We start from the raw sequence: 27,909 nt of genomic DNA, 5'->3' as shown, positions 1-27,909 counted from the left end.
AAAAAAAAATCCTGTCGGGGCCTGTCATATGTGACGCCCTGCCCAAAGCCTATACTGCCGTACTGAAGGGACTTCCCCTCCTACAGAACAGGTCTTTTCCTTTAGGAGAGGAAACACTTTTTTCCTGGAGTGTATGCAGATCCAAACTGACGACAGCTGAAATATATGTCATTCTAATGGGTTCTGTCATAACTGGGCAAAATACAGCAATGTTAGAAAGCATGTATCAAAGATATGACAGGCCTTTCAAATTATACTGCCTTTCAACCCACTGCTTAATAAAAATGTGCAAAGTGATAGAACACTCGTCAACATCACGAGCTGCGATAGACTTATTTTCTTTGGGAGCAGCTATTCAAAAATAACTTGACTGAAGTTCAGAGTCATAATTATAGGAACTACAGTTGAGGGACTTTAGAAAAAAAAATGCAACAAAGTAATCATATAAACCTATTATCTTTAAACAAACGTTTCAGCTCTAATAAAGTCACTTGCTTTCCTTTACTGAGATGACCTAAAATTCCTTTATTCGTTTCAAGCCTTCTGCTGCTCACAGGAAACAAAAGTCTTGTTTGAGCAAGGACTGCAGCACCGAGTCCCGGTGCCCTCCCTGCACTATTGCCATTTGAAAGACAATTCAGCTGTATAAACCCGGATTGTACACTTTGGAGCTTTCTACTTGGTGTTTCTTACACACTACTTTAGTACACATAACAGTAAAGAATATATCATTATAAGTAATAAAAAACTCCATATGAGGACAGCACTTCATGCCCTTGGAAGTCAAGAGAAGCTTTTGCGTTGGTTTGAGCAGCTGCTGGAGCAACCACAGAAGCCCACATCCTACTGAACACGCTGACGAGCTTCCACCACTCTCAGTGACAAAAACAAGCCCCTACCTTCTTTCGCCTTTCCAAGCATATGCCAAAACTTCACTCAATTTTTACACATAGAGAAGAAACCCCGTTCGAATTCAGTAGATTTTGATGGAACAAGGATGTCACGAGCAGCATTTAACTTTGAGAGGCTGCAGTTCAGCAAAGCATTTGAGTACATGCCTGGCTTGATTTCCTGGGGAGGGTTGGGCTGGCTCTTTGGAACGCAAAGTGCCCTCAGTTAAATCCCTATATGCAGCTGGCATGTGTAAAACTCCAGGGACTGAGGCAGCACAGTAACTGGCTGTGAGTGTCTCTGTTGGGCAGGTCCCTTTTATTTGTTACCTGTTTATGGATTTAGAGGTCTAAATTTAGGCAATCAGTTTTGAACATTTTGCCCTCTGGGCTTGTACCTGGCTTTATTACAACTTTTTACTGTGACTTAAAGTGTTAAGAAATACAGTGCATGAAAATACAGCTTTTTATGGTTTTTTTTTTCCATATGTAAAGGACTCCACTGCTTACAAACACACTTACTTTTCATTACCCAGTAAACTCTGAGTACTATCGACATTTTTCCTTCTCTCTGCTTAGTACCTACCTAGAGTCAAGAATACTAACACCGAATTTCCATTGTTTAAGCTCCAAATGCTTTACATTTCTCTTGCACCCATTTCATTTTCTATTTACAGCATAGAACTAAAGCCAAAATCCAAATTTATCTCAATTTCTGAAGTTTCTCTCTCCAATTCCCCATTTCCTGATTTTGCTCCTCTATTCAGCCATGGATTCTTTCAATTCGTTCCTATGTGCCACAGCTGACAAGAGCAGCTGTTCCTGTTTAACCTAGCCTGACTACTTTGCTAAAACTCTGCTATCCAACTCAAGAAGTCTTTGTCCGTGCTCCTCAATGGATGCAGACGAGAGATGTGACCTGTCAGCTGCCACTGAGCCTGCTGCACTCAGCTGCAATACACACCACCGGTGGTTAACTTGCTGAAGTTGCAGCGAGCACTGATGTTCCCAGCCACAGCTGGCGTGGATGTCCAGCTAGCAACCTCCAGGGCACCAGGCAGCCCAAAGACACTTGGCACAGAGAGGGTGTGAGCAGCCCTGCTTGAGATGCCTTGATTCAGCATACTCCTCCCACAGCTTCCATTTGTCGGCACTTGACAGATTTTATAGCAACACTCACCTGACATAACCTTAGGGGCGCTGAGAGCTGGCAAGCAAGGGATATAGGCCTGTGGTGGTGGAATATAAAAGCAACAGGCCTTGAGGTTAAAACAGAAGTAATAAGGTGCAAGTTGGGTCACTTTTATCTAGCTTGTCATTTTTATGTAGCTTGCATATGGATTTAAGGGCTTAGATTGAAGCTTCCAGGTTTGAGCATTTTGACTTCTGTTTTTACGTTCAACAACATCACAGATTTTTACTGTGACCTGAAGCATTAAGTTGCTCCCCTTGTATTCTGCAGACGCTCTGAACGTCGAACAGGTTACAATGCTCGGTTCTGTACAGGCATATTGCAAAGCTGAGGTCACAAGTATCTGCGAAGAGCTTTGGAAGCTGAACAGAATAATGTTGTTCTGAAAGGGCAAAATCTACCCTTTGAATGCCTTATGGGAAGCTAGCACAAAGCCTAAAATCCCACTGATGACTCAGAAATCTGTGAAGCTGTCCACGCTGGAAAATGGAACTCAGGCACTTAAAGAGATACTGGTAATACGAGTTTAAACTGGACTGGTCCTAAATGGTATACGTGCTTGCTCTGTTTCTGCATGTAGGTTTGAGTTTCACTCTAAGCGAGGCCTTAGCATCAGTGCAGGGAACCCAGATGGAAGCAACTATGTCTCTCCTCCTGGGCTTTAATGATTAATTTCTCTCCCCAGATAGCAGCTCCTCATGTCCCTAGCTCACATTTACAGACCTGGGAATTCTCTTTCTGTCTCACCACACTGCCTGCATTTCAGCCTCCCCTCTCAATCTTTCTGACCCATCATAGACTTTGGTATCTTGGATTATGAATCAAGAGGGAAATACTGTAAATAAACTCACTGGTCACATGTCTTTTCCTCCCGATTTCTCCCAGAGCTCCTAATAAAACCCATTATGTTAAAACACACACACACAAAATGGTCAGATGCATACAGCCACACACAGAAACCTATTTATTATAAACCGTGGGTTTATATTAAAGTAGTGTAACAGAGCTCTAAATACAAATTTTAAATTATATTTTAAGGAATTCTGCCTGTGGCAAGAAATGTATTTAGGCCTACATTTTCAAAAAGTTACTGATATTCTATGGGTTCTTCAGGGGTATTCATACTAAAACATGGATGTACACAGGTGTTTAAGCCCAGCTGCCTGAAGGGAGCTCAGACAGAGCAGCAGCTATGCAGACAATGGGATCATTTGGCAAATTGTGTAAAGCAGGCCGGGTTTCTCATGCAGCATCCTGACACATTCAACCCTAATTTGGAGGGAATACCATAAAAAATAATCTGTGGCCTCAGTTCAACCTTCCACGGCCACACAGTTTTGCCAGAAAGTGGTCTTTTACTTACATGCAGAACATGAAATAAAATAACTCAACTGCCAAGTTTTAGTACAATGTGAAATCCTGGCTTGTGATATCCCAAAATGGAATAGTAAGACTATATGCAAGAAAATCCTTGCAGCACTCTCCCAACTGCAAAGGCCATGGGCCAGATTTTTCATGATGCAGTTTCCCAGAGGAGCTGATTTTCAGGCCAAAATCTCACCTCATCTGTGCTGTTCAAACTCCAGTGGAGCTGCACTGGTGAATCTGGCCTTTTATGTGTAACCTGGTATAACATTTTTTGTCCAGAGAATTTTGTTCTGTATTTTAGCATCATTCTTCTTAACAACCTGCAAAACCATTTTCTTTGAAGAAAGCGCTTATTAGGCTTTATATGTACGACCTTAGGTTATCTTTTATAGCTTAATCTAAACAAGTTTAGAAATCAAGTTTTGCCTGTGGTAGCCAGCCCATCAATTCTTTTGATTGCCCAGTACAACTTCCAGTTCTCACAAGCAATTTGACAATTGCGGAGTATTTCATACTGCATGCTATGAAGTCTAGTGCTGTAAAAATAATGAGACCTGAAATTACATACTGTATTGTAAGTCTACTCATTTAATCGTGAATTTTCAGGTAATTTAGATGTTTCAATAACAGAAATACTATAGGCCAACACGTCATATTACTCTTATCACAAAAATGCCACATGCCTGTTTTCTAGCTTGCATACATTCTCACTCCCATGAACTCTCCAGAACTTCCCTAATTCACAGGCAGCATAAGCAAAACCCATTAGTTTTAATAGATGGTTTCATAAATAGCAGAGTCCTCCACCCACTTAATAGCACTCTCCAGGCATTTGCTAAGGTTTGTAACTCATTAATAGGGGATATATGAATGTTCCTTGATGGTGAAGACAGAGGAAAATCTGGGTTGACTTTGCCCACTAAGCACAGGGTTGGATTCTGCTCTCAGCGAGCGCTGTGCCATGCACGAGAGCGGAGAGGTGCTCTGCATTTTCCCCTCGGCTCCCACAGCAGAGAGGCCCCTCACCTGGCCGTTTGGGAGACAAATGCTGGCACAGGCTAGGCAGTCACTGCCCGCAGCTGCCCACATCAGTCTTTTGCCAGAGGTTACCAGCGCTTTCGCTAGCTCCTGAACAGTGGACTGGATGCACCACTTCTTTGCACGTCTTCTATTGACAAAATAACTTCTAGAGGGCAAAGGTGGGCCACGTGGTGGGAGGGGGCAGCGATTCCAGAGATGACTGGAGCATGAATCACCACAGCTTGCGAGGCAAACCCCAGTCACGTGAAGAGCCAGGGAGGAGGTCCCTAACCCAAGCAGTGGGGCTTTGGACATCTGCAGCATGTGCATGGAGATCTGTGCTCTCAGCTTCAGTGCCAAGGATGGCGGTGCCAGCACCCAACTCACCTGTGCCCCAGCACCACGCCGATGGGAGGGCAGCTTGGGGGCTCAGCCTCGCGCCGCCACCACGCAGGGTGGCTTGCCACCAGCACCTGCAGCCACGATTTCGCTCCCACTTTCTAGTCCTCTGGCTACTGGTCTAAATTACCTCGTTGCCCCAGTGGTGGGAACTGCTATGGACTGCCCATACATTGTTCAACATCCACCCTACGCAACTGTTTGCATGACCCAAGTTTAGCAACCTGTAACGATATTTTAAATCCCTCTTATTGTTTTATTTAAAGTTGTTTTTACTTCTTAATGTTTCTGTTTCTGCACTTAATCTGCAGCTTGGAGTCAGTGTACTTCGAAGCTTTACAGTATGCTATAGCATGGGGCTAACCTGCAGTATCTTCTTAAATTACATGGATGCTTTAATTCAAAGAAAAATGAGCAGGTACAGAAAAGCCAGTCTGAAAGCAGATTGTAAACAATTCAACAAGTTCAATTCACTTCCAATTCTAATCTGTTTTTTTTTTTTTAATAGATTTAATGAATCTATCAGGTCGATACCAAGCAATGGGGTAAGTGAGTAGTCAGCTTTGTTTTTAATCTTTACAATTAAAAACAAAAAACAAAAACAAAAAATAGACAACTAATGAGAAACATTAAAATGTAAAAATGCAACAGCTTCTAAACATATGGGAGCTTTCAGCTGAGCAAGAATTTTCCCTGGAAAAGATTTAGGTGTGCTCACAACTTTCAATCAAAGATTTCTCTATTTCTAAAACAAACAAACAAACAAAAAAACCCACCTTTGTTGAGGATGGTAATGGTTATCATGTAATAGGTGAATCTGAACAACTTTAGAGACTGGCTTTACTAGAATATATTACTGATGTCTTACTTTCAAAAATGAATGACTTGAAAAAACCAGCATACAGAATGTTTCACTCCTGTAAACCCTGTGGAGTTAATGCAGCTCTGGGAAAGTGAGTTAAATTCTTTCTCCAAGTTGCACATCAACAGAAACAAGACTGTTAAAAGGATACAGTTACTTTGAAACCCAGTCTTAAAATGTTAAAAATAATTTCTGTACCTGAACACGCTTGATAGTTTATATGGCCACATAAATTATTTCTTCTGTTTTCAAAAGTTTCTCTCTTCCCAACTAATTGACAGAAGCTGAACATCTACTTCAGTGGAGCTCTGCCAGTTCATACAAGCTGAGGATGTGGCCCATATTTTTAAAGAGGGAGGTTCTTTCCACTGTTTTGCCATCTGCCAAGCTCTACTTTAAGCTAATTAAATAATGTCAAGTTCTAGCAGGTGTTTTCAGGCCATTAGAGTTTTCCATTTCTGGATCCCTACAGATACCTAGAAAGTCTGGCTTCAGGAGAACTGAGCCATAGATTCAAAGGTGCTGACAACACTACATGTCTTTTTAAAAGTCGGAAAATATCCTGACAGTTTGGTCACTCTCTGTGGTTTCCATTCAAAGCAAGTTTGTGTAAGACCTGTGAATGTGACCAAACAATCTTAAACATTTGGAATTACTTGGGGATTGCCTTCAAGTATCTGATTGTTTCCACTAAGTCAGTTACCAAGTCAAACAGCATTGGAAACAAACTCGTGTAATGACCCACCATAGACTGAACGGTGTAGACAGCTTGCTACTGATAAACAGTGAGGCTATTTATCATTTTGAATTGTTCTACTCTTCAGCAGCTCTCATGTTGCCAGCTTTGCCTACCCTTTTGCCTCCACCAGTTACTCTACTCACTCCTTCATCCCACCCGTGAATCCCTCAACTTTCTCAACACTCTTCAGCTGCGAGGCCTGAAGGGAGCTGCAGTTCCCCGTGCATTTGAGATGATCAGGCCAGACTGCCCGCTGGGGAAAAAGGAAATCATTTTATTTATATTCTAGAGTTACAAATATAACAAATGTTGAATGTCTTGAAGCTACCTAAATGTACAGCTATTCTATGCAACCATGGATTTTCTATAATTTTAGCATTTTCTTTCCCTCTCTGCTTTCACATGATTAACCCACTTATGCTACTGGTCTTAAAACAGGCTGTAAACAGCCGGAGCCAAGATTGTCTCGTCTTGTGTGCACAAGACCTACTACAATGGAACCTTTATCCTGACTACAGACTTTCAGTACTGCTATAATTCAAATACTAGTAATAATGATAGTGAATGTGAAATAGTATGAGCGAGACATGAACAGAGACATTAACATGAACAGAGAATAATCCTCTGTCAACCAAAAGCTCTATAGGAATACCAGTAATATTGTCAGGGTTTGCACGCATACTGCTTTTTATCCTGAAAGAGCCCAAAACACCTTCTCAAAGGTATGGAAAGATTGCTTCAAACACATCATATCAAATGAAGCCTGTTTATCAATATGCAGCAGCCCCACATGCCATTTGGGGCTAAAAAGGAGGATGACCTTTGTTGGCTGAAACTGTCAGCGGAAAAGGGAAGACAGCATAGCGAGAACCTGGAACAGCTTAATAACAGTTGACTCCCACTCTGTATATATTAAAATAAGCTCTACCCCAGTCTAAATCAGCCTCTCATCCATCATAATGCCTCCAAAGGGAAAAAAAAAAAAAAAAAAAAAACCTTGAATGAGCAAAAAGTCCATAAAAAAAAAAAAAAAGTAGTACACACACACATATATATATATATATACACACATGTACTACCCTTCTCACATGGCCTCTCATGCCAGGAGCACTCAGATTTCAGGCTAGATATAAATGTTAAATCAGAATTCCATTAAGTTTTAACTATTACTTAAATGACACACACTCATATTTTCAAGTAAGCCTCTATATAGGCGTATATATGTGGACACAGCTCTGTATAAACTTCAAATTTGATCGTCAGTATAGGCTGACATACTTAAAGTCATATTAGCACAAATTCATGCCTATCATTACTGAGTCATATGAATACATGATAACATATTTTAACACTATTTCAATAGCTAATACAAATAAGCCTAAATCTCCCTAGTACTTTGATTTATATGACCAGGTTAGTTCTTCTACTTTCCTTCCTAATTAATCATATGGAAACAACACTCATGGATTTCCCTTGTAATTATGTTAATACAAAGGAAAACAAATAAGGCTGCAATGTTCAATGTAGCTGACTAATACAAAGCTCAGCCGCCTTAATGCATAAGCTAAAGCTTTCTGAAATGGCGCTACTTTAAAGGGAGGCAAGTTTCCACGCAGAACTGGAGGGAAGGTCTGCAATGAGGAAGCCCGTGGGCTTGGGGGCATGTTACCAGCAAGGCAACACTGAGTGGGCTACACTGCAAAATGTTGCAGAAAAAGCCTGTCAGTGAAACTGTATTTTAAAATGCGCAGTATTTCTGTCAAGTCACATGCTTTAAAACTGGATGTAACTCATTGCAAACTTCAACTTTTGTTTCCACAGAACTTTTTAAATGTTTTTGCTTTCACACACAGGGCCCTGTTCAGCATCTTGCTGCCATGGTGTTTTTCTATCTTGACAATTCACTTCCGTGAGCAGGCATGCGGCCAACTCAAATGAGACTCAACGCAGTGAAAAGCCCTTCAGGTAAACAGTGTGATAAGCTAAACTGCAAAAACGAGACAGTGTTTTTGGACTATGAGGCAGTTGCTATGGAGACAGTTGCTAATTAACTGCATTCAGCCAAGAGAACAAAGGGTTTAAGGGCAGACAGGACTCTGTATCTTAGAGTGAGCAATGCATAACGCCTTATGCAATCTGCACCTCTATCATATCTGGAATACCTGAGCCTTTGCTTAGGTTGCAAAATACCTCAAGAAATGACAGAGTGGTTTATTCATTTAAATCTGAATTAATTTTCTGTTAATTAATGATCTATCAGTATTTAAAAAAAAACAAACAAAATCCATACATAGAAGTCACGGGTATCATGAATTAATGCATCAAGTCAGGATTATATTAAACTTTTTAATGATTTCGGTTGAGAGTTACTGCTTTTGCAGCTAATAAAAATGCCATTGAAAAAAACACTTTTAAGACAATATAACATCCCCAATCTATTATTCTCTCTTGTGTCTTAAACTGATTAGCTTACAATGCTCAGAATAATTAATTCTCCAGTTCCTTCCTAAATGAGGCTTGCAGAAATAGATGTGGGGCCTACAGTATGTATTTACATTAAAATGGGTTATTCTGAGAAGTTGTTGATCGACATTATCTTGAAGGGTTTATACTTTGGGATAGCTACTCTGAAAAGTTGTTGATCTGCATTATTATAAAGGGCTTATATTTTGGGATAGACATGAATTATGATTCTTTATTATTTCTATGATATGCTCTGTAGGCCTACAGTACCTTACAGAGAAAAGGTAAAATTTTCAAAAGTAACATAACGTACAGATCCATAATTGTGCAGTTCTAGCTTGAAGAGTTACTGTGTGGTAACTGAGGGAACTGAGCAGGGGCACGCTAGCCTTGCGCTCACCTAAGGGACAGGGTGTTAGCTCAGACCCAACCGAGCAGCCTCACGGACTGAGCTAGAACAGGTCCCCCCTCGCTCTTCATCATTAGCCGTCAGCTACAGGTTACCGCCCTCGTAGCTGACACTGTGAGTGCCCTTGGTCCACCTCAGGGCAAAGTAAAACGGATTAGCTTCACTCGCCTACAGAGACACTGGGCCATTTTGTGCCTTAGACGCACCAAACTGTGCGGCCAACAGCGCTCCTAGCCCCAGCTGCACCCCGACCTGAGCTGGCCCCAGAGCCAGCAGCCCTGGCAGCAGCATGGTGCTGGGAGGCGCTTGAAGAGGACTTAAAACGTTGACCTGTTTCCTAAGTGAAAGCTGAGAAAAGAAAGAGAGAGCCAGCTGCTTATTAGAAAGTCCCTTCCATTAAAGCTGAAAAGCCAATGGATAAAATACGTCTGTGCTAACATGAGATTTCTTAAGGTTTGGATAAATAAGGCAACATTTTTCCTTCTTAAGTTATTAAATATATAATTTAAATAAAATCAAAAAGGGGATTTTTTGATGATTTAGATACTGCTAGGATTTAAAGAATCACAATCATTTTGAAGTTAACTCCCTGTCAAGGGGAATGGGATGAGTTCACACTCATATGAGGCTATTACTTCAGCAAAGCTTGTTGCACACTGAACAAGCAAGTAGTGTATTAATTTACTACATGAGGGCCTAAGCTTTTTTTTTTTTTTTTTTGACATTTTAAATTACGGGGCATCTGCAAACAGATACTAAATCTGAATTGCACATGGATTTTCCACACCAGCCAATTCATATTGCCCCTAGACATCCCTTCGAGCATTACTCACTCACCTACATTACTGTAGTTCATATTTCTTTTACAGAACCAGAGGTCTGCAAGATTCTTAAACTCTTGCCTAGAAAGTAGAAATTATTACTTATGTGGCAAACTAAGTTTTAAATATAAGGGACCCAATTCTGCCTTCAGTTACACTGCCATAAATCTTTAACAACTCCATTAGATTTATAATAGTGTAGCTGAGGAGGAAATTGAGCCCAGGATATTTTCTAAATCAGTAATTAAATAGCAGAATTTTACCTTGGCACAGAGTAAAGACCTCTTAGATTACGTCTCTGGATAGACTACATACCTTTCTGTTCCTTGAAAAATGATGTTATGAAGAAGTTAAATCATCTTATTTTCACCAGCCTCTATATTATTCTATGAAAGGTACACATTACACATCATCTCATGGAGGATCAACATAGGGCTAAATATTGCCTCACTTTCCCATCCACTTTCCCTCTCTCTCTTCTCCATATAGAATTTAGAGTCTTTACAGCTGTCCATTATTTCTATGCAGTATATAGCACTACAAGTACCTTTTCTTATTTGGTTTCAAGAAACTACTACAAATGTCTATAATAATAAAATGGCATTTAGCCAATTCCCTTATTAGAGGTGCAAAGCATCCTGCAGTCAAGTTATGGAGAGATTGTACTTTTAAGAGGATGCAGCCTGTTCTTCCAGTGCACAGGACGTGGTATAGGAACCATGGTTTTGCCACAGTTGCCCTAGGCTCCCCAAGGATCACTGGATAAACTGTGAAAGAGGCCCCTTAATCATGAAAACATAGATGGCACTGGGAGGGGAGGAAAGGGCTCAAATCCCAGCTCTTCTCTAAAACTCCTGATGACACTGCACAAATTATTTAATCTCTCTATACCCTTTTTCTTCATTGGGGTGAAGGCAGCTTGTAAAGCTTCTCATTTCATAATTTTAATAGAAGTGTTTTTCATTGCTTTTTACCTAATTTCATCTCTGCTCAGTGTTTCCAGCTCAAAAGTATCTTTCCTTTTATTTCCCTTATAACTCCCACTCTGCTACCTCCACAGGCCAGAGTCCACCCAGCGCACACTAGCTCCTGTGAATTTCCCGCTTGCAGAGGTCAGTGGGAGGCTGTAACTCAGGACAACCGCTATCAAATGTGGGCTGAAAGAGATCAAAAGAGTCTTCCAGGCAGACAGGCCAGGCTAAAGGGTTTTCTGAACTGTCCCATCCGCTAACGACACTTCTCCGGCAAGCCTGTTGTATAGCCCCAATAAGTCTTCTATCACTGCCTTGCAGATTGGAAAAGTCTGAGCGTGGCTCCTCCCTGGGCTGTCCCTTACATAATTCTCCTCAGCACTTTCACAAGCTTTGGCGACTAGACGTCCTATGGCTAAAAAATACACCATGCAGTCTAAATACATAACACACAGTATATGCCTACGTAACTCATCTCTCTAAATAACTACTAGGAACATGAATCAGAATATTTCTTTACAGGTACCTCTCACCATGGGTTGCCTTTGGTCACCCAAACAAAGGCGGCCAGGTTCCAGCCAGGTGGTAGCCAATTCATTGTGTAGCACTTGCCGAGGTCATTTAAATACATTTTAATTGGCCAGGAAGGGGACAAATTTTATTCACACACACACACATATGCACACATGTATGTGTGTACATATATATGTATCTATTGGTAAGCATGTATTTCTCCATTAGTTGTACTAAAAAATTTATTGTCAACAGACTATCCAAGGAAGAACAGAACAAATGAAAATGCAATTCTTGTTCAAAAGAGAATTAAATGGTAAAGTTGCCAAATCACATAAAGACATCTGTTAAAATGATTCAAAAACCTATTTTTACTGTGGAAAATTATTTTACTACTATCTACAGTTGTCGACGATATCCATAAACAACAGTAAGCCTGCTGTCCCCTGTCAAACAGAATTGGAACCATTCAGATTAGTATTTTTTTCCCGTATAGCTAGGATAGGAGAGTTACCTATTAGTTCAGAGGTAAAACTGTGATGCAGAATCCAAATGGCTAGAGATGCTTTTTTCAATCAGTGTTCTCTACTCACTGGCATTGCTAGTATGAAATAAAAGACAATTTAAGTTACGTTTTCTATTTAGGTAATGTTTTTCTTTTCCATGCTAACCAAATACCAGCTGACATTAAGATATAAGCAAGCAAAAGTGAAACAGCTACAGGCAAATAAGCTTGAAATGTTCCAGCTTTGCTGCAATGATTAGGCATACTTAAAAAGCATTTGGTTCCTTATCTGCAAATTTAGTATAAACCAGCTCACCTGCTTCCACACAGATTACTAGAATATGCTTTCTAACACCTACAGTCATATATTCTATGCTGCTCTTTCCAGAACTATCAGACATCAAGCCTATGATACGTTTGCAAAGGGTGGCATATAAACCAAGATTCAGCCCAAGCCAATTCCATCATCGTTTATTTGGGGCCCCATCTATTCTTTCCAAAGAGTGCAGCCAAACAAGGATCAGGATCTTCTTCTGATCTGTTTTGGTGGCTCGTACACAGAGTAACCTCTGGCAAGCAGAGTCCCCTTAAAAAGGTAGGCCAGCTTTTGTGCTAACTTAAATTCTGTGCAGAGTTCCTAAATTCTAGAAGATTGTGTGGGTGCAAGAGAGACTGATATCTGGATTTCTCTTTTTTTGCTCTTGATGAGCTAGAAGCATAATCATTGCAAGGAGATCCCAATAAAAGGATAAAATCTGCCTGAATCCAGGGAAATTCTCAGGAGGCTTGACCTAGTTGGAGATGGCTGTTGTGGAAAGGCTCTAATTAAACAGTTGCGATAGTGACACTGAGTTGTCACACTAGAGAATGCAAGCGTGGACCATGATTTCTATTTAGAGTGCATACTGGAGTCCTCTGTAGGTAAAATTCTAATGGTATTTGATTGACATCCCTAGCAACTCCCTTGGGGCACAATACTCTCTCAGACTTTCAATTTTCCTGTGAATTTGGGACACACTGTTGTGCCTTTTGCAATGGGTCTGAGCCAAGCTGTGCCACTTCCCTTTGTTTAAAAGAGCATTCATGACATAGAATTAGCACATCTATGTTCATCTCTCTCCCCCTTTTCCCTAATTCATGTTATTTTTGCTTGCAAAAACACGTCCTTTGTTCAGCCAATGCAAAAATTTGCGTATGCTTATAACAAAAACAACAATAATAAAAGCTTCAAAGGAAGCATCTTATGCTAGCCAACTCATTACTTCTACTGAAAGTCTGTAAACTGTTAATCCAGTAACACGTCCAATTTCTTAAACTATATGGTCAGACTAAAATCATGTGGAAACCGAGACTCTGAAGGGTTTCTCTCTGATGTCGCAGACTAAGTGTTCCACATCAAACTGTTTGTAGGATAGGAAAATATTCATACAATGATATGGCTACAGCTTTTCAAGGGCATCACAAAGAAGTCATGTGTGCGTCTCTGAGGAAATCCCTGTAAGACACAGTTAAGATACGTATTAATTTTGAGTAACATAGCCCTCAGGGAATCATGCAAGAATCATGTCACAGTCACAGCATTTGCTCTCTAACAATTAGCCCAGCCTCACTCTTGGGAGGCATGGGGTGGGATATAAGCCCACTTCTCTAGGAGACTGCACAACCCCAGATGACCAAAGGTGCTGTAAAAAGCCTTTGTGTTTCCACTGTCCCTTGATCCTGGTAGTGTTATTTGTGATCTCACCTTCACTAAGCAAATCCACGGGCAGGAGGGAAAACATTGGATGAAATCTCCTGCCCACATGGTGGAAGTGGTGGCTTTCACCACTCACCTCCCAGTCCCAGCACACATCACTTGAACAGCTGCTGGGAGTCAGTAATTCCAGCAGCTCCTGGTTACTGGTGCAAGCCATATTGGTGGTGGAGGGGCTAATTTTTGACCAATTTTTTCCTGGTACCTCATCTTTTAAGGTGCTGTATGTGCTGTCCAAGTTTCTATCCATCTAAAACAATAGTTTCTACATTTCTCTATTTCTTCTGCTTCCATAAGGATGCCTAGGGCACTGGTGTCTAACGTGAATACAACTCACTTTCCACGTCCTCATATGAACCTTACTGAGGATATGGTCAGTGGGATTCTGCTATGATCATGTGAGATATTTCAGCTGGTATTTGAAGCTGGTAAAACAGGAGACACTTCTACCATAACCTCATATTGGTCTCATTAAAATGAATACAAACAAAACAGCCCATCACAACCCCTAAGAGAGAGGGGGCCTTATTTGACTGACTCAGTTGTCCCAGGTTGTCTGAACCAGAAAGACATCACCTGATTTGCTTCTGATGGATCCTAGTTCTTCAAGGAATCAGACTGAATAAATGAGTATTTTTTGTTTTCTACATGCAGGCTTTTCAACTCTTCTGAACTCTCAGTACTGAGCAACCAACTCTAACACACTAGATCAGTCCGATCAAGGCTGTTTCAACTACCTCCTGCTGTGACAACCCTATTTCTTAAGGCTGCAGACTGTGTCTTTGCAACTACAGCATCACAAGCTCAACTTGTGAAATCAGCGCTGGAAGGAAAATGAACTCATATAAATCATACTAAACGATCTCCTAAATGTATCATGGATGTTCCAGTGAGGTTGCTTCACTTTGGTGCTCTCATTCTAGTATGTGTCATTTCTAAACATGGGTTTTACTAAAGGAACTATGTCATAAAGGAAAAACATCCTCTTACTCTATTTAGTATGGTCATTTGAACAGAAACAGCCACTAAACAACTCTTAAGTGGTCAAATGCCTGATTTGAACCTGTTCCTGTGGCTTCCACTTAGTTCCAGGCAAAACCTAGTGGTTCTAGTAGTCCTCTATACAAGGGTAGCTACTAAAACACTGGAAAATTTGCATAGCAGCCAGGCAGTTTACTTGACATTGCTTCCCATAAACAGGCTATAAAGAACTTTGTAAGTCCTCCTCTACATGGATGACTGAAGAGAAGATACTTGGTATAGAGAGGACAAAAAAAAAAAGGACAGTGCTACAAAGCACTTCCAAAGCACTTGCTCTTTTTGGTGCAAAATTTCCTAGTATACCTTATTCTGATTTCCTTTGGAATACATCATTCTCCTGGCCCAACATAGCCAAAAGGAGTACTTGATCACTGTGCCACGCATGACCTTGCACAACATTACTCACATTTTTAGATGTGGTGCTTCCCACAGCCTGCTCTTGCCTGGCTGCTCCCCAGGTAGGAGCTGATACCCTTATCACACAGGGCTCTTACAGTCCCACTTAAGTTTTCCCTTGAGGATGGCTGCTTGCAGCAGAGGGAAAAACAGATTCTCCATTTTTCAAGAATCTATCACTTTGTCCCAAACTGTTAATAATTTGCTCTTGAAAGCCCAAACAGAAAAATGAAATCCTGTTCTCCCATATTCTAGAAATACTAGACTACACATTAGCCTGACATCCTTCATTTCTAATGACAGCCGTGTCCATTGCTCAGCTCACATGTGCAGACCGCCTTCTTGCAAGCATAGCATGATGATGTTGCAAGAACATCACCAGATTGCAAAAATGTTTATAGGCAGATATGTTCAGAATCTGAGTAATTTAAGCAGTAACTTTTCAGACAGATGTTGTATCTTTGGACCTTCATTTTCTCCACCCTGATCAGATTGCTCAGCACAGGCTTGCCACCTGCCTTCATGCATGCACAGCATGATGAGGTAACACAGCGCACAATCTCAGCATTGCAAGAATGTTTCTAGACAGATTTGTTTACAATCTAAGTAACCTCAATAGTAACTTCCATAATAGGTGTTCTAGCTCTGGTGCATTTTGTGTATGTTGCTGTGAGACCAAAAAAAAAAAAAAACAAAAAAAAAAACAACCAAAAAAACCCGTATCTTTGTACGATGATTGCAATAACAGATGAATAAACATGCAACCTGATACTTCACATCTGGTATTTCATCACTCCAAATACCTTATTTCCATTCAAATATATTTAATACTGTGGAAACTATAAGGTACTGATGTCTTTACAGACGAAGTAACTTGCACAGAACTTTTAAAATTAAAAGCAATAGTAAAAATAATTTATAACATGTTACCTTATTCTTCATAAAGCTAGTTAGTTTCCTAATAGAAACCCAGAAAGACACCTAATAGTACTAGCGAACTACAGATTCACATAAGCCCTACAGACACAATTCTTTTTTTGCTGATGTACCAGTTCAAAGTTCAATTTTAATATTCAATTTATAGAAGGTGCTTTGGAAATGAAGACTACTTTTACTCATCGTGCAAAAATTCTATCATTTGAGCAGAATTTTTTTTTTAATGAAAGTATCATTTTTCCTTTACTATCGCAGTAACTTAGGCCAAGAGATTTTATGCATGACCTAACAAATGATTATAACCACTCTGAAGGGCCACTGTGTACCTTCTCATTTTAAATACTGCCTATTTATTTTTGTAACACAACTAAATGGGCTATGAAACTTTCTTTTAAAATAATCACTAATACCTTTTTAAGTAGTTTTGTTTTGTAGTTGTGAATTAATGCAAATCATGATGACTAATTTGATTCACAATTGAAGAACTGTTTACAGGTCTCCAAAAAATTAAGATCAAACTATTTCCCTGTTTTAAAGGCAAAAGCCATCTTTGCTACCTTGAGGCTAAGTAAGCAATACTGATTGCAACAAGTCCGCAGGCATTATTACACTTACTAGCAAGTTTAAGTTACTTTAGCACAGCTCTGGGGACAATGTCAAAGTTACCTCTTGGAATAGATTTAGTATAAATTTCAAAAAAGGTGAAAACACACACAGTGGGCCAAATCCATTCCTGTGGTAACTCCAGTGATTTCAGTGTTACACCAGGGCTAAAAGTAGGGCTGCATTTAGCTTTCATTCTTCTAATCTTTTCCAAAATACTCTTCCAGGAGCAAAGACAAGCACAGGCAAATATCCTGCCAATAAGTGAGTTCACAGGAATTGCTACAAGTAACTAAACTGTCAGCAGTAAAAGACCAACAATTTGAACTAAGTACAAATACAGGACAGCCAATGCCCTCTAATGGGCTAGAGTTTTACTATGTGCTGGATAGACAGAGAAATTCATCACAATTGATCTCTGTGAGGAGAAATAAATTATAGGGTGCCTCACTTCATATTGGTGCATTATATCTGCATTTTATCAATATTTCTTTTGATACAGTAAGACATGAAAAGAAATTATTAATGATCTTGCTGGATCTAAGAGTGGATTCTCTCTTCCTTGAGCTTTGCTCAATTGCTTCCTCAAAGGAGCAGAGCATCAGTTCCTCTACTCTGGTTCAAGCTTTTATATTTATTTATTTTATTTTTACTGCTTGTCAATACTGCAGTAGTAAGCAATCCCAAAACTGTAAGACCATCACAACCACACATGCACATGTGTACCTAAAGGGGTAAAAACAAAATACTAGGTACTGCTTTCCTGCAGAAACCTTATCACTAGTAATCTGGCTTTACTGCAAACTCCCTTTCTCTCAAGAATTCCCAGACCAAGATTCCTGGAATTTGACCCTTCCTAGACAAAAGAAGCATCTTTGTTTTTTACCCAATCATTTCCTATAAATTTAAAAACACAGATTTCATTAAGTCTTTGTTTTGGTGGTGGGGGGGGTTGTTGTTTTTTGTTTGTTTGTTTTGCTTGTTTGTGCTTTATTTTTTACAGGCTTTTTTTCAGGAGCCATAGCCCTGTACTGGTGTCAGGCCCAGCAGAGGCCAGCAACCCCTGCAGCCTCACATGGGACACAACTTTGCCCCATGGCCGCACTTTGCCCATGGGCCATCAGCAACCCGGGGAGGGCCAGGTGCCCAAGGCCACATGCAGCCAGGACATCCCCTGCGCCCTCCCCACGCACAGCCCAGCCATCTCTCCATCCAAAGGCTTCTTTCCTTCTCACCTGGTGCAGTAAGTCACTTTTCTGGGAAGGCAAGGGAAGGAGACGAGGCACCCCCCCACCCTCCCCAGTCCTGCACGGGAAAGCACAGATGCAGGGGAACAGCTGAGGTGTTTTGGTGTGCCCTGGGGGGGACGGACATCCCCAGCACTGCCAGGGTGGCTCTGCCACAGCCCTGCGGCACCGCCTGACCTGCGCCACAGTCCCTCCCTGCCCCACAAATGCCTTGGAGATTTTAAGGAGCCCCATCCTGCTTGGGCAATCCTCAAAGTCCCACCAAGAGAAAAGTCAGGGAAGCCAAACACAGCCAACTTTGGAGATGTCACTTCAAAGGACCATTTTAGATCGCCACAAAGAAATTCTGGTTTCTGCCTAAATGAACGTTGCAAAGCTCTCATTAAATCAAGGGCAGAGGCTTAAAATGTTTCTTCAAGCAAAATCTCTGCCCTTCTCAAAGTCTCTCTCAAAAAATAAAAAAGTACCATTGCTTAACTTAATCCACCCAGAGTGATCATTATATTTGCTCCTGTAAAGATCATATTTGTTCTAGTGCCTATATCTAAAGCTAATCTCAGTCAGAAAATGAAATGCTGCTCTCTTGACCTTTTGTCTTACATGGCTCATGAATTACTGACACATTACAATATCCCCCTGCACTGTGGAAGCCTACAGATATTGCAATGTCTCTCTTGTAAGTGAAATAAACTTGGTATGCCACTAAAAGGCATTAAATTATTTTCATTATGCCACACAGAATCTAAAACACTTACACTGTTTTGATTTCAAAATCCTTGGAGAACAATTATGCTCTCAGGGCCATAAGACTCTATTATAAAGTCCTCAGAAACCTAGCATGGTTTCAATAAATCCTCAAACACTACAAAGCAGTTACTCAGCTTGAAGAATGAAAACATGAGTTCATCCACTATAAAGTCAGGATGTAAATTCTACTAATATAGTATTCTGCACTTCCTAACACATTTTTTCTTCATAGTCAAGGCAACACTAAGTCAAGCTTTCAGCATAAAAGACACAACTCATTCTTGATTAAAAATTACCAATATTTGTTTTAGGATAAGCATGAATATGATATACACATATATGCTTATGGTATTATTAGCTAGCATTATTAATTGGGAATTGATTTGTGTAGACAGTTTTTACATATATATTTTAATAAATGTTAATATTCAGGATTAGAGAACTGTTTAAACCAGTGATTATCAAAATGAAAACCTTTCATGGATAAATATGTTAATTTCTTTAATTTACACAATGTCACAAATAATGCTTTAAAATATCACAAATCAGATTTCAGGGATGATTTACTGTGGGTGTAGGGATCCTGATTAAAAAAATTGCAGCCAAACATTATTTTGGCTACTGAGGCTGTTCAAGCATAAGTATAGCTCTCAACCATAAATATACAATAAACTTGTTTGCATATACATACTTATGTCCTCCTAGAAAGAGCATAACCTTCTAACTGAACAATTTTTCTCCCTTTTCCAAAGGAAAACAACAACAGCAATGACCCACAATCAAAAGAGACAGAAACTGGCGGAAAGCAGAGGACAAGAGAAATTATATTCCCCAGCGCAGGAAGGGGGGGGGGGGGAGCAAAGCAGGAAACCAGGGCCTAGGAACTTTCTGCCAGCGGCAGCTGAGATGCTTCACCACAACTCCCTCTTTCCAGACATCATGTTTCGTTTGGCTGCGGGGGTCACATGACAGCTGGGAGCGCAGGCTGGACGCTTCGTTTCTGCCCGGCTGCGACAGAGCCAGGCTGCACGCAGCTCCCCCCCGCCAGCGCCGGGAGGAGAAACAGCCCCGTTTCCATTACCTCATGCGGGGGCGCGGGGGGGCACAGCTGGTGGCAGCTGCGGCACCATCTGCTCGCAGGGGCTGCGCCTGCCTGCCCCCTCCCGCCGCGGGGTCCGGCTCGTCCTGGGCGCCGCGCTGCGGCTGCGGGGCTGCCCCCGCGCTGGCTCCCCCGGGCCGCGGGAGCAAGGCCACCCCGTGTAGGCTGCCGCTCGCCTTTGGCTGCGGGAGCACCAGCCCGCCGGCCTGCGGCAACGCAGGCGGCAGCGACGACCTGCCGCCCGCCAAGCGGGACCACCGGAGTCAGCAGGGTTCACATGAGAGTGTCGAGCAGGAAGAAGAAAAAGCAACAGGCCTTGGGAGTGAGAGAGGGAGGATAAGTTAGAAAGACAAAAACTAAAATGCGCTGGGATAATATAAACTAGTGTCTGTGTTCCTAGACGGAGCGTGTATTTACGAGATGCTGACAGCACGTCACCTAATTTATAGCCGTTTGCACCGAGAAAAGGAAAGGGAAGGAAAAAAGAAAACCCACACCCCTAACTTGCATCTTTCATCGAGAGACTCCCAAACATGACAAGAACTTTATCACTTTGCAATTTCAGATTACGTATTTTGTCACATGGTCGCTCAGATGGTATTCCCATCCTCTCATTCTCATTCCTCTCTTATACCATTTATTGAAAAATAAATAAAAATCCTTAATGTACTTCTTATATTGAAGGAGCAACACATTTAAACCCTTCTTTTAAGCATTCACATTCAGCCACATAATAGCATTCATTAAAGATACAATTCTGCACCTGCACATTGCACCCTAATGCCAGTTGTGAAGGGACTGGTCCAGACCATCCCACACGATGCATCTGCCCAGCAGAGCTCCCTCAACTTCAAAGAATTCTGCAAGGTTTGTTCCGTTATTATCAAAATCAGAGCCAGAAATTTTGTCTAAAAACAAACTGGGCTTATGGCTTTCACTGGGACAATTATTTCCAAAGGCTAAATGTGCACCACTTACCATACATTTTGCCTTCATCTGATAAGATGATTTTCCTCCTGCCACATGGTGGATAGATAGCTAGAGCCTCCTGAAAGCTCTGTTCAATGTCAGGGCTCCAGACACCTTCTGCGTCATTGTCAATAGGTTTATCTGCAGAATCACTCATTCTTTCAATATCTTCGGCAGGGCTCTCGCTGCCGCTCCAGCTGCTGGGCTCAATGGTGATGGCTGGGGTCTCCAAGCCTAAGCCTGGAGTCTTAAAGGAAATAAACCTACAAAACAAACAAACAACCCCAAAAGACATTAAAGACATGATGTAAACATCTCTGGCTATTTCTGATTCTAAATTAACTTAACAGCAGCTGACCAGTAATGGGAATAATGCAGCCATGGGAAACATCCAGGAAAAATAAAAGATTAATAACAGTTCTACCCCCAATCAGTGGAGGTGGGAGGATAAGGTAGTCAGAATGGGACTTTTCCACTTATTTTCTGGGTGCAACTACATGAATCCATATAGCATCAGGTTCTTTTTCACAGATAGTCAAAGTGGGTCTTAAGACTGGGGAAAGCTCTGCAACACATGACAATTCTTATCTGGCTTAAGACTGGCACCTTTAAAATAACAAGCCAGATCCTCAGGTGGGGGACAAATCAACATATTTCCACTGACTGGAATGGAAATACACCAATTTACACCATCAGTGACCACCAGAGCCTAAAACCACTTAAGCCTAAAAACAAAAGCAAAAACTATTGTTCACATTCATACAGATGTCAGTGGAGCAAATGGAATTACACTAGTGATGACACAGCTCAATGTGATTAACTGCAAAAGCCTGTAATTTTCAGATCTTACAAATAAATAACACAATCAGAATCTGAGATACACACAAACTGAAATCTTTAAAATGATAATACCAAAGGGATTATGAAAAAGATACATATTTTGTCTGTTTTAAAAGGTCTCTGTCACAGAACTATAGCAGAACAAAAATTACAAGCTTCAAGTTGCCGAATCAATTTAATAAGAAATAATTTAATATAGCTGCACCTGCTTACACCACCAGAGCTACAGATCTGTCAGTGTTCCTGTTATATTTTTGAGGGAAATACAACTCTGCTATAAAGATTTGCTCCAGGCCAAAAAGCTGCCATACCAGACCAAATTCATCTCTAGTGTAATTCTTTGGGAAGTCAGCGAAATAATACCAGGAACAGATTTGGTTCAACATGTCTAGGCACAATGCAGTTTTATTTTGAGAAAAGAAGGAGTTTGGTGACTCTAACTGATCTAAATGGATGGGAGTGTTCAAACATGCATGCACGAGTCACACACTTAAAAATTCAGTTAGTCGACTAAACGCTCAAAACTCCCATATACTATAACCTATTTATTCTATGGGGTGAGATGGGAGTAGGTTCCTTCCACATGCAGAAGAGGAGGACTGAGCCATCTTCGCAGATGACTGTCCTAATTCTGATACACCTTTCGGGGGGTCCCAGTACGTTTTAAAATAACAGGTGAAAAGTGGCAGAATGGCATTCATCCCACGGAAACAGAAGGGAAGTCACCGCAGTCAGAGGCTGTAACAGCTCTGTTGCAACACCTTTTTGTGCTGCAGAACTCCCTGAAAGAGGAAATATTTATAGTAGCCTTCATCTGAGCTAACCAATCCCCAGAGATAACCAAAACCTGGTAATTCAGTCTATCAGAGGCTACAGATGGAGTATTATGGGTAGCTATGGAGTATTTCCAGAAGCCTGGATCGGTATATGTGAAATGAAGTCTCAAAAACTTCATTTTCCTTACTTGCATGTCTTTTCTTACAAGGAGGCATCTCTTAATTTCACTTTAGTCCTAACATTTCAGCACAACTTCAGAAAATATTAGTGCCTACCCACTGGTAATCTCAAGGCTATTCAGTGTCTTGAACACCTTTTAATAACTGATAATAAGGCAGCAGATGGATTCATAGGGCACCACATGCCAAGGATAAGTGAGTGGGAAGTCTGGTCAAATACACCACTTATTGTCCAAGCAATCCAAAAGGTACCACAATTTTTAAAAAGTCTCATCACAAAGAGGGAGAGGTAAACAATTGTAAAATACCAAAACACAATTTTTCATAATTTCCAGAAGGATGATGGGCTTGATTCAACCCTCACCAGATTTGAACCTTGGGCTCAAGAGTTAACAAGAACATACACCCAACAATACCGGGAAAGAACTAAAAGAAAATAATCATTTCCACTTAAGCCTTCAAATACACGGGGAATTTTAGGTAAACGAGAGGTAATTAAATGTTGACTGGGATAATTAGCAGGGTTTCAGTTTTACTGCCACAGCACAGGGAAAAAGGACTACTGGAGATTTTATTGGTCTCACATGATCAAGATCACAGTTTAACATTTCATTGGAAGACAGCACAGAGCAGTATTGTTTACTGGGACAGTTCTTCAAAGGTGCCTCAGAGAGGAAATCATTCTCCTCCCAGATCACAGGCACCACTTCCTGCAACGTACAGCTGAGCCACAGGGATCTCTCTTTCCAGCCCAACCATGCTCTGCTTACAAAATCTGCCAGGGTCATAGCCCCAAGTCTTATTATCATCCTATAAACCAACCCTTATTATTACATTAGACTGAAATAATAATTACAGTGCACACAAGAGGAAAACAGAGAGGCTCTAAAATAATTAATGTTACTTGGTATTCACTTTGGATCTTGCATTGTGTTTACTGGTGAATTTTCACTAATGTGCTCTCTCCCTTCCCATTCCTTTCTACCTATTTGAATATCATTTTGAGGCTGTAGTAGCTACTATACCAGCCTCTAAAATGTAAGATAAGTATATACTTCTTCCAAAATGTCTGTGTGATAGGAGAGGGGAGCAACCTGCTAGAAAAAAAACTCTCATACTAAAGGGAGCTTTTAGTGGATTCCATTTTTGTGAATGCTGAGACTGCAGATCAAGCCAGAGGACTGAGGAGCAAAAAACAAAACAAAAACAAAAAAAAAAACCAACAAAAAAAAACTTGTATTACAACCACTAAATGGCTCCCTCTGACTTCCAGCTCAGCTCTATGTATCAAAAGGTAATTCCACTTCGTCCTTAGTTTGAATTCTAAGGACCCAACTGTGATGAAATACTTCAGAGCTGTTATGCCCGAGATTGACATAATTATCAAAAATACTACAAGCTGTCAATGGATGAGCTATGCTGCACATTTCTAATGGACTATAAATCTCACGTGAAAAATTTGGACTTCCAGCCCAATTTAAATTTAAAAAATGCCCTCCCTATATTTGCAAACTTCAAATCTGAAAATACCAACTTGTAGTGGAAGAAGAGTTAATTTCCTGAAGGCAATTAAAAAAAAAATAGAAAGAATAAAGAAAATCCACTTGCACACATCAAGTTGAAGGGTTCCACATCTGCTTTTTATCATGTTCATTCTTATAGAACCAATTTCATCCTTGTACGTTCTGTTAATAAAATTAAAATTCCTCAATACTGCCCAGAAAAAACAACAAAAACAGATTTTAGCTGACCTCTTTGTACCTTCTAAGATGGTTTAAAACACACTACTGCAGTTTAAGAGATCTCTTTACAGAGTTTTCCTTTTAACACCAATCTCTCCCTCTTACATATTTCAAGACAGCTCCTTCTATGCACGTGTTCTTTTAGTTGCAAACCTGACCATATCTTTCTTGCAGTTGCTTTCTATGCTCTCCTGTTGAGTAAATTCTTAGTGTGGTTAGTGTTCTCATATATCCATGAAGACACTTTTCCTATGCACAACAGAGATATGTTCCTCCCTCAAACAGCACATTTTCCGTTTAGCAGTGGAGAAACTGTTAGGGACAATACTAAGTTTTATAAATAAGTTTTATAGACAACATCCATCCAAAACAGCTTAATGAGATACAAGAAATTACTTATTTTCATTATGCTTGCTTGGTTAAAAAGTTACTTTAAAAACTTAGAGAAACAAGGATAGCTTTTGTCAGAGCTGATCAAAACCAATGAATTTAATCAAAACCAAATGGCAGTCTGGAACATCTTATCAAGAGAATTATTTCTTTGTCTGAATAAAACATTCTCTTATGCCTTTACTTTATGAGCAAGGCAAACCTGAACTTGCCCAGAAAGTTGCTGCTCACAAACCAACAACTGAGATCAATAGGTCTTCACAGGCATGTAGGACAAGTGCAGATTTAAGGCCCAGATATGTTTCATATCCTTCAATAGTTGTACTATGAACTAACATGCAAACATTGTCTTTCAAGAATCTTCAGATCTGAATCTTATTTTAAAACATCCTGCAAAAACTGAACTTTTTTTCTGTTTGTTCAAATGATTTACTTTCTTGAATTTCAGTGTACAGGTGCTAAATGGTGCTTTCACTGAGATATCACATATGTATATTATATATATATAACATCCAAACTAGAAAAGGTCTAATACTCTGCAAGTACTGGTACAGGAACACTAGAAAGATTTAAAACATACACTGTTTCTGAGAGATGTCTGACAAAAAATGATCATGTTTGTCCAGTCTTCTAAATTCTGCCAACTTGAAGGAGATCAAATTCAAATATTTTTGAGATAACCTGCAACGGCACCTTCAAGAATTTTCAGGTTAGAAAGCACCAGTGTAGTTATACACGATGATCTTCTGGTTATGAATGGCTGCAGAAGTCTACCAAATAATTCTTGCAACTAGCCCAATACTCTTGGTATTAAACAGATCTTTTAGAAAGTTCTTAATGCTTGAGGTAAAAGACTTTAAGGGTTGAAGTGGTTAATTATGCTTTTAAGAATATGTCTTATTTTTAGTTTGTGAACAACTTCATCTTAACTTCAGCTCTGGAAAAACAATGGGACCAGGAATCCAACAAGCTTTTTATAAACATCAAGACAATAATGAGCAGATGAGTGAAAACCAGCTAATTCTAAATTTGCAGATGTCAACTTTTCTCTCAAGGCTTGAAAAGTTACAGGCCCATGGGATTTTCCTTCTGCTTTGTTCAGTGATATAAATCCACAGCTGGAGCACCAACACTTCAGGAAAAAAGTGTTGGAGAGAATCCAGAGGAAGAAAGTTATCAGATCTAGAAAACATGACCTACCAGGAAAGGAATTGGGTTTGTTTAAATTTAGAGAAGACTGATATGAGGTGATAACCAATTTCAAATAAGGAAAAGGTAACAGCAAAGAAGCAGAGAAGAAACTCTCTGCTGTTTCTACCAGGGATAGGACAAGTAGTAAAGAATTTAAGTTGCAGCAAGAAAAACGTAGGTTAGGCACTTGGAAGAACGTTCTGTCCCTAAATAGAATTGATTAGTCTGAGATGCTAGGGAACTGCACTGCTAACTGCTTGTTAGGAGCTGGTGACACAAACGTTTCTCAGGAATTATGTGGTTATATGTAACCCTATTTGAGGCAGAGGAATGGACTAGGGGATGTCATGAAAGTCGGCAGCCAAATAGCAATGAGAATGTAAAATGTCCCTACAGAGGACATTTAGGAGCATATACTTCACTAGACATGGGATAATGCAGATGCCCAAGGCACTTCATAGACATCCCAGTGACGAGCCAGCTTCAGCTGGCGCTTACAGTCAATCACATGGCAAAAACCCACAGGAAACCAGGCTTCTTAAAATCAGCCTTCTTACATCTGATGCTTGTGGAGCTTTATGTTTCCCCCTTCTTGATTTTTTTTCCTCACATGACTGCTGGCTAGTTTGATGCCCAAACATCCCTGGCAGAAGCCGTGTGTGAAGCAGGTCATTAAGATGGGCAGAAGGAGAAGAGAGAGCAAACTTCGAGGGCTGAGAAGAAGAGGCTTCCTCTCCTTCTGCTACCCTCTGTGGGAATTTTGAGAGATCAGGCTACCCCAATCCCTGGTGACTGGCTGCCTCGCTCTCCTTCTTCCTGAGCGCCATGGAGCCGTCTGAGTGCCCAAATTACATCCAGATTTCTCAAGCTCTCTCTGTACCAATTAAAGTAAATACGAATGAGTGGAAAGTTTGAATTTTCCTAAAATTTTATGTTTTTCCTAATAGGAGTCAGTTTAACCCACAAAAACAAAAACAGTACTGCTATCGCTATCAGTACAGAATTCATCTGTAGTCTCCATGATGGGTCAATTTATTACTGAATGAGGAAACCAGCTGGAGAAAAGTCATGACATGCCCAATGGCATACAGAGAACTGCTTCTGACTCTCACTAAGCAGCAGCATCAGGAAAATGCTAGATAAGAGCCTTCTCTTAACAATCTAAAGCAGTGTATGGCATTGTTAAGTACTGAAAGGGGGGCTTTTGTTAAACATTCCAATTTTTCCAATAAAAAACAAGCTAAAGTTTCTATATTGCCAGTAAACATATCTCTGCAATATTTAAACAACTCACAAGCAATATGCTCAAGCTTTTTTTTTTTTTTTGGGGGGGGGGAAGTTACCATTATTTAAAAACAGATTCATACTGCAGATTTTGTAGCTGCAGTATGCAAATATTTATGGATTTTCTTCAGTTCTTTGAGGAGCTCAAATAGCATTACTTTCAGCAAAATACTATATATTTCAGTGAGAAATATTTAAGTAATTTTATATATAATTTAGTTTTATGAGGAAGGGATATAACACAGTACTAAGAATAAAAATGTAAATCATTTACAGAGCTTCCAATGGTGAAATCATTAGCTTAAAATGGCTTTACTGCATTTTTGTTACAAGTTCCACTTATCAGCAATTATTCCCTCTAAGAAGATAGAGCACCAGGAGAGAGAAGATGACCGTTTCTAGGATAAAGTATTCCTTTAAAACTCAGCCAGACTAATTCAGCCATTCATTTTTGCCATTGAAATGAAATAAAGAGAGTTTTTCTTTGAATGCATGAACACTTCAGGGAGAAATTCTGACGCTGTGCTTTTTTGGCCATCAAATAGTTGCATACAATGATGCTT

The 27,909-nt window shown here is 40.3% G+C and overlaps 1 protein-coding gene across 8 annotated transcripts in view; it reads right to left on the bottom strand.

The window, feature by feature from the left end:
* The window catches only part of TEAD1 (TEA domain transcription factor 1), a 161,599-nt gene that overhangs the window by 84,191 nt on the left and 49,499 nt on the right, over positions 1-27,909 (bottom strand). For 2 of the 8 annotated variants that reach the window (XM_067296146.1, XM_067296145.1), the window contains exon 2: positions 20,953-21,206. The exons of 5 other annotated variants lie outside the window; for them this stretch is intronic. In XM_067296146.1, coding sequence (XP_067152247.1) covers positions 20,953-21,100 — 148 coding nt within the window. In that variant the 5' untranslated portion in view covers positions 21,101-21,206. Of the gene's footprint in view, positions 1-20,952; positions 21,207-27,909 lie in introns of those variants that run through there. One more of the 8 variants, XM_067296148.1, reaches the window with a different exon arrangement.

Source organism: Apteryx mantelli, chromosome 4 (assembly GCF_036417845.1).
Source record: "Apteryx mantelli isolate bAptMan1 chromosome 4, bAptMan1.hap1, whole genome shotgun sequence".
Classification (NCBI taxonomy): domain Eukaryota; kingdom Metazoa; phylum Chordata; class Aves; order Apterygiformes; family Apterygidae; genus Apteryx; species Apteryx mantelli.
The sequence above is the reverse complement of the archived record's forward strand: the minus strand, read 5'-3'. Positions and strand labels throughout refer to the sequence as shown.